The sequence below is a fragment of the Mauremys mutica genome, chromosome 9 (assembly GCF_020497125.1).
Source record: "Mauremys mutica isolate MM-2020 ecotype Southern chromosome 9, ASM2049712v1, whole genome shotgun sequence".
NCBI classification, from domain to species: domain Eukaryota; kingdom Metazoa; phylum Chordata; order Testudines; family Geoemydidae; genus Mauremys; species Mauremys mutica.
The window spans coordinates 54522850-54530796 of NC_059080.1; the positions used below are offsets into that span (position 1 = coordinate 54522850).

Below are 7947 nucleotides of genomic sequence, written 5' to 3' on the forward strand. Positions count from 1 at the left end.
GAGCCACTAGTAACAAATACCAAAATGTGGGCAGATCACCTTGGGCTAGAATTTCTCTTGAACCTCCTGCTTTTTGGAAGTAAATTATTTGCATTTCTTTTTAACTTATTAAATGTTATAAGTATACCTTTTGAAACTCATTTGAAGTCACTATTTTACAACCAAGCTCTAGTTTTGAAATCTTTGGTCTTTACTGCAAATAATTGTTGATTGCCATCTGTTATTTGTGATATACAGCCAGTGTGACAGATCAGAATTTCAGTTTGAATGAGATCTAATTTCAACATATAGTCCATAATGCTATACTTACATGTATATCTGTATAATTTTAATAGCTTAATAGTGTCTATGCTGTGACTACTTCAGCTTTAAGAGCAAGCACACACACACACCTCTTCTGTATGCTGGCCCAAAAGGGGAAGAAGAAAAATCTCCAAGAGACAGCAGTGGTGAAAGTACTAGTATAGACCTCTGCCACTTGTGTTTTCCCATCTGGTGGTCTAGCCATGCTCTGGAGAAATGTAGTCAATACAGTGGTAAAAATAGCAGTGACCACCAATGTTCAGAGTTATTGCCACTTGGAGTACAACAGTGGAAGATTTATTTTGAAAGTTAGAGTGTACATCTATCCTATGAAAATGTCACACAGCCTTTCTTCAAAACAGAGGGCAATCGTATTTCACGGCTTCATATCTATCAGCTAACTCCTTGGCACCCATACTTAGACTTTCCTGTTGTAAAGCCTGTTATGGACAACAGTTGCTTCAGGATCCACCAACACAGCAACTAACTGTAGGAAATGAGAAGATAAAACAAATTAAGGGCAAAAGTGAAACCTTAGACACATGCAGTGTTGAATTGTAGATAAAACTCTATAGAATGCAGAGGTAGTGTAGGAACTTTGGATTCTATGATCTAGATAAAGGGTAGAGGGCAACTGTTTAAAGTGGCAATGCTAACAAGGCTTAATAGCAGTTTTATTTTGCAGAGGATTTAAGTCTGACAAACCTAGCGTGGTTGTACTTCACATGACTGAAAGTTCATAGTTAAACATATGTTGGCATAGATAAATTGTAGAACTGTTTGAAATTTATTTAAAACACACATGAATATAGCCGGTTGGCGGTGGTCTTGATGAAAAATGTCATGTTACATCTGAATTTTCAGATTGGGTTGCGTGAACAAAGTCGGACCACGTAACAGAGTCAAGACACAATTTAAATGTTAAGCTAATATCTAGTACATTTTCTTTGTGTGTATTTTAATGACTTCCTATCATCAGGCCTGAGGTAGATTTTGTGCAGTTATAAGATTTTAAAACTTTTATTCCTTAGCTGTCACTCCTTCTAGGACAACCGTACTTTATTTTATCTCCTTCTGTAATAATCACTCAAAATTGGTCATGCTTTCTTTTTTTCTAAATCTGAAAGTCTCTCATTTTGGAGAGTCAATGAATCCTCCAAATATTACTTGCTTTATTCCCTTTATTGATGTTGTAGCTGGTTTTACAGAAGCTTATTAAATACAGGCCTGAGAGAATCTCACCAACTACTTGAAACTGCTCATGCAGGAGAATTCCTTTAGGGTGAATTATGCTCCTGACCACTGCATACCAGCAGGAGTGTGAAACTAACTACTTTCACTCTTGGTAGTGCTCATACTGGTGTTGGGAGTATGAGGCACGGGGAACAGGAATGGGAGCCCAGAGAGAGCATAGACTAAAACAAGGGAAACGTTAACTAAGAGTGGAATGATCTGCACAAATATAAAGACTGGACCAGTGGTTTAGTGACGTCACTGTTAGAATTAAGCATAGTCTTTGCTCTGCATCCTGGCTAGTGGTAGGTGCTCTGTAGACAGTGTACACTGTCATATCTAGTCAGGCACACCCGTGGTCACTCACCAGACTGCTGTGAGGAGATCCAGCCCCTGTATCCCATGTGCTTTAAGCCTGCAGAGTTTGAACAGAATACAGCCGTTGCTGGGTCTTTGGTGATCTAGGCACTCTTGTGGTGCAGATCCTCTATCTAGCACTCCCTCTTGATAGCTGCTGCCTTGCCCCTCAGGCTTCCCTGTAGCTCCCACAACTGCAGCTTTGTAGGTTTTCTGGACCCACAAGTTAATTCTTCAAGGACATGTAATAGGTGAACAAAGTACGCAGACTTTGCACAGGATTCTAAAACACCACTGCTCATCCTTTACTAGCATGAGAAATGCACAGATTTATACAAAAATCAACTCCATGCTCAGTTTCCTTACCACTCTAGAGTATTTGTTGGGCTGAGAGCTGGGTCTTCTGGGGATGTCTCAGACCAGCCTGTTGCACCTCATGGCTTTAACTTCTGAATGATGGAGCCTCTTCCCTTCTCTCTTTTCTCTCCTCGCCCCACCCCACCCCCAAAACCAAAACAAACAAAACCTTGCTTTCTCTCATCTTGGCTGGTCCTGCAGCTAACCCCACCCCCATGAAAGCCAGGCCTGTCTCTTCTGCCCAGAGCATCCTGTGTGGCTCTGAGTCCCTCATGGTTTTTATGTCTCACCCCAAACACCTGCTTTTGTTCTGCTGCTGATAATTTTTCCACTCTCCAGAACTCTCCTCCTACAGCCAAATGGCTTCTCCCAGCTCTGGCCAATCTCTTTAGCATACCTATTGAACAGCCAGAGTATAGTATCTAACCATACCTACTCTCCATTGTATCTCATCTGGGCGATAGTGCTTACAGCCCTGTCAGCAGCGGTGGATACAGACAGACAGGCATTTCATCATACAGAAATTTTTGTAACCTCACAATATCAACCAAAATTTATAAGTCGTACACATTCCCCACATCTCCATATATTCATCTTCCTATCCACTATTTTCTTCTCCCCTTTACCTGTTACATATACTCTTGTTCTAGAAATGTCATGCTTTTAGAACAGAAATGCTTGGTAAGAATACAGGGACTCACCTTATGTAATTTCAACAAACTGTCTGGGCCTCAATCTTTCCACCTACCCTTACTTAAAAATAAGCAGGTAACTTTTGGATTTTACCTTGTTCTGCAGCATATTTACAGCCTTTATCATAATTGAAGCTGAGGCTAAGCCACAATCTTACTTCCAGTGTCTGGATGTTTAAGAATCTACCAGTTGTGCTTATAGCTAAAATGCCTTCTCTTTTTGACGTGTTAGAACTTAACTCCCTCACACGATTATTTATTTATTTATTTGTACTGTATTACCATAGTGCCTAGGAACCCTAGTCGTGGAGCAGGTCCCCATTGTGTTAAGGAAATGTACTCTCGCCTAGCCAGGTCTTATGGAACTAGGAGTGTTGTCACAAATTAAGTAATATAAATCACATTTTTGGTGCAAGCAGACACTAATTACATACATTGGTGCTGTACTAGGAGATCTTATTGAATAAAATTCTATTCAGTCTTTAGAAAAAATAGATAAGGAATTCCTACTTAGAAATATTCAGTATGTAGTCTCCTTTCCTGCCTGCCTCTCACTGGAAGTGTTAATTTTTATCTTTTTGCTTCTGGCCTTTGAGAAGTAAAGCTAAAGGTCTTTGAATATCCACTTATCTCCTCTTCTCTTCCCCACCACCCCCCCCCCCCCCCCCCCCCATCCTCTGTAATCCAAATTACAAGATGACTGGCCTTCTCCCAGGGAGACCAGTCAAGTGGCTTTGTCTACAATCTACATCTTCACCCTAAGGTGTTGTCTAGTGATGACTCCCAAACTTCCAGTTTGACCATTTAGCCACCTGCTCAGCCTTTGACATCTCCATGTACACTTTTTTCCATTAGGCCCAAAGGATCATTGTGAAAGGGCAGAGTTATGGCCTCATCTATGCTGCAAATAAGCACTGAGATTGCAGTGATGAGCAGGGGCAGAGAGGAAAGCAGAATGGACAGACCTATGTTAGACTACCTATGTAACTTCAAACAGACAAATTCTCAAAATAGTATGTTCATTCCAAAGTAATCAACTCCTTATTTTTCTAACACTTACTTCCTTTCCTCCTTCCTTCCCTCATTTGAGTCTTGTCTAGAACTCCGATTATAATGTCTTTGGACCAGAGACCATATCTTATTTGCATTGCAAGACACCTGGCATGTTTGTAGATGGTATACAACGTATAATGTTTACAGTATATTTTATTTGGCTACCCTATACCAAATATGACCACTTCCCCACTACATAATTAAGACACTTCCATTAAAATGAGAATTTTACTAGCTCATGCGTGAAATCCTATTATGAAAATGAACTGATCTTACTTATCTCATTTCAAAACATAACTACTGCTCCCTGGTGAATGAGCAAGTACAAATTTTTGCACAAAGTAGTGTGACTGCATTTGCTTCAATTTAAAATGGAAGATAATCTCAAACTGCTGCTACCTGGAGGATAGGAAATTATAATGGACAGTATTGGTAAACTGGACCATGAGACTTCCTCAACTTTCCCAGATGCTTTGTGATTTTTGCCAAGCCATGCTGGGCATAGTACACAAATGAACTGTGATGAGACAGGTAGCTTACACTTACACAATGCAGCAAATTTTATTTAGGTATTTTCTTGTCTTTCCTGTGTGATCCAACTGTAGTTTTATATTCAGTATAACACTTTGTTTTCCCTGTTTTATACCTTTGAAAATAATCAAGTGCGAAAAAAGTTATTTTGCTTCTGTCTTCACAGAGGAGGTGGTGGAGGAGGAGGAGGAGGAGGAGGATGGAGAGGTGCCCAAGACAGGGATCAGATCTACAGGTATGCTTGGATAGGATTTAATATCCAAAGAACAGTAGAAATATTCATGAAACAGCCTGCCTAAAAAATTCAAACAGCTGAGGCCTAATGTACATCCAAAAGCAGTAAAAGAAAGTGGAATAGTCACTGGTGAACAAATACAATTCTTCAGCGAGCCACAGAACTCATTAAAACAAAAGGCCACCCGGTTAAAATTATATAGGTTGGTGATAACATAAGCTGGTGGTTGAGCTTTACACATAGAAAATTCACAATCTGCCAAAGAGTTATGAATTTTTCAGTTACTCTTAAACTATTCTGTGGACTTCAATGCTGGGGGACAGAACCCAGTGGGGGAAAAAACAAATGTAGAAAGCCTTGATTTGGGGGGGCCTGGCTAACTTTTGACCAGCCTAGAGATTGCAGCTGTTGGTGTTAGCTATTCATCTCCAAATAAATATTTAAATTAGAAACAAATCTAAAATAAAAGGTATTGGTTTGTTGCTTATCATATGGTATGCTGTTTGATTATGCATAAGATTAATGTTTCTCAGTCTCTGAATATCTAATAGTCCAAAAATTAACATTGGCATTACTCATGGTTTGTTTTTTAAAATATAAAATGAAACCTTTTCTCTGGAAATATTAAGTACCTCAAGCTTGTTTTCTTCACACTATAGCTTTTATAGGCATGCAGTCACCCAGCACACAGTGAACCTGTGGAACTCATTTCCAGGGGATGTGAAGGCTAAAAGTATAACTAGATTAAAAAAAGAATGGGAAAAGTTCCGGGAGCTTAGGTTCATCAATGGCTATTAGCCAAGATGGTCAGGGACAAACCCCATGCTGTTAGTGTACTTACGTGGCTGGTTGCCAGATCCTGGGACTGGACAACAGGGAGTGGATCACTCAATGATTGCCCTGCTTTGTTCATTCCCTCTAAAGCGTCCGGCACTGTTGGAAGACAGGATACTTGGCCACATGGACCATTGGTGTGACCCCATATGGCCATTATGTGCTAGTACCTTTACTGACTTTTAGGTAACATCTGTTAATACAGTATACAGATGCTCCTGTGTCAGCTCAGCAATGTGTGATTTTCAGTGAATCAACTGCCAGTTAAGAATGTTGCACAGGCAGCTACGGTGCATGTGTGAAGGATTAACCTTAAATGTCTGGTGACCAGTTTTCATGGGATGTACACTAATCATGAGCAATAGGGGTGTCGAAGGAGAATTATAATATGGTATTTCTTGGTATTGTTTGAATTTGTGTATATCAGTGTTAATTACTTTGAAACTTGAATTAGCTTAATTATCATGTTAATTCTTTCCACAGGAGAAGATCACCATCCCCATATTACAGCCGAGGAGGTTACAGATCTCGCTCCAGATCTCGATCCTATTCACCTCGTAAGTCTTGTTTTAGAATTGGCTGTGTCATTGATTGGATGATGACTTCCATGTAGAAAAAAAATTGAGCATGACTACTGGAACTTTAATATTCTCACCATCTAGTTTAATGCCCCTTGGGGGAAAAAAAAGTTCTCCAAGCAAGTGACCACCTTTTAAGGACAAGGCAAATGTCAGTTTTACTCTTGTCTCCTTGCCGTACATAACTTTCCTTTTAAAAACTCATGGGAGACCCAGCTACACCATATTGCCATGTCACGGTTAACGTTTTGGTTATGCTCAAAATCAAATGGTCAATCCCGGCAGAGGCTAACATGTTGTAACTGAGTTTCCCATCACAGTATTTTCTATAGGACAGATACCACTTTTTAAATTAATCTGAGATTAAAGTCAGAGTTATGGCTTTTGTATTAGTAGTATTTAATATAAAAAAGTTGCTAAAATGAGGGCTTCTCTCTGGAGTATCTCACTATATATGCACATATTCTGGAGAGGTGTTTATATGGGTAGGTTCTGTTTAAAATAGAATGCCATTAAATTATTTTTACTTGGTCATAAGGGATACATGTTAGTGATGTTCCCACATTCTTTGCTAATAAACATGGAAACATCCTTCTGCCGTAAATAGTAATCTGCGCTGTATCTGTCCTTTCTCAGTACCTTGAAACACTGGTCCTCCATATGTCAAGTGTCTCAGGGCTTGCTTACACAGGGAAGATCAGTTCTATAGTTAATACTGGTAAATTTCCCTATGCAGACAAGCCCTTAGCTCTTGAATTTGTTACCCACATAAAAATCTGATCACAGATGTTGAAAGGCTTTGACTGATATTTTTAAAGATTTAGTCTATTAGTAATTACGAAATGAATTAATGTATGTTTACTTTTTCCTCTTTCAGGTCGCTATTAAAACATGAAGTTTAGAGGAATTTCTAACTACAGCCCTTGAGCTGGGATCGCAGATATGTGGACAATATTTTTATTGTCTATTCTGTTTAAAAAGCGAGCAGTGCCTAGGGAATAGGTGACTTTTACACCTTTTATGAAGACTACTTTTTGGTGAAGTTAAAATGCTGTTTCATTCTGCATATCTGTGTAGTTTGGTGCTTTGTTCAAAGTTGTGTTTTTGAGAGGAGTATGTTTTGCATGTATTTTTTTAGTCAGAATTTTGACTGCTGAAAGGTTTCTATTATACAAAACTGTTCATTTAAAGTTTTTTCTACTGATTCCAGGATATTCTGAAGATCAAACCTGTGTAAAATGCTTTCAAATGGTAAAAAATAATAAACAGTTTGATTTTTACTTCCCAAATCTTATGCATAGCCAAAGTAATCTGTTCCTCCAATTCTCAAAATCAGTAGCTAATTAACTAAGAGAAAAGCCAGTCATCGCCCTTCTCCACAGCCTCCCAGAATATGCATAGTATGAAGCCCATTAATAAAAAGTTGTTTATACTGCTTTTATCTGGAGAAAAGTTACTTCTACAAAATCGCTGCTTTGTGGCTTGTAAATAGATGCTCATCTAAAGGTCTGACTAGTTACGCCTTATATGTAACTTGTACACTAGCAGGAGGGAAGTGTAAGTTTGAATAGTATTGTATACTTGGAGAAGGCTTTTTTATAAATTACTGTTATATGGTAATGTTTGAGCTTTCAGTTGACTGTCATGGGGTGATGTAATACATTCTACACCTTCTAATATGTTATATCTGAAGGCTTGTGAATGAGAGCATGTGCTTTATTGGGACCGGGCAGGGAATGGATTTCACTGGAGTAGACAACACTTACACAACTAA

At 38.9% G+C, this 7947-nt stretch overlaps 1 protein-coding gene across 1 annotated transcript in view; it reads left to right on the top strand.

Moving 5' to 3' along the window:
* The window catches only part of TRA2B (transformer 2 beta homolog), a 35361-nt gene extending 27899 nt beyond the window's left edge, over positions 1–7462 (top strand). The window contains exons 7-9 of the mRNA XM_045029925.1: positions 4693–4761; positions 6079–6152; positions 7051–7462. Of these exons, the coding sequence (XP_044885860.1) occupies positions 4693–4761; positions 6079–6152; positions 7051–7061 (154 nt within the window). The 3' untranslated portion in view covers positions 7062–7462. The remainder of the gene's footprint in view (positions 1–4692; positions 4762–6078; positions 6153–7050) is intronic.
* The last annotated feature ends 485 nt before the right edge of the window (positions 7463–7947 follow it).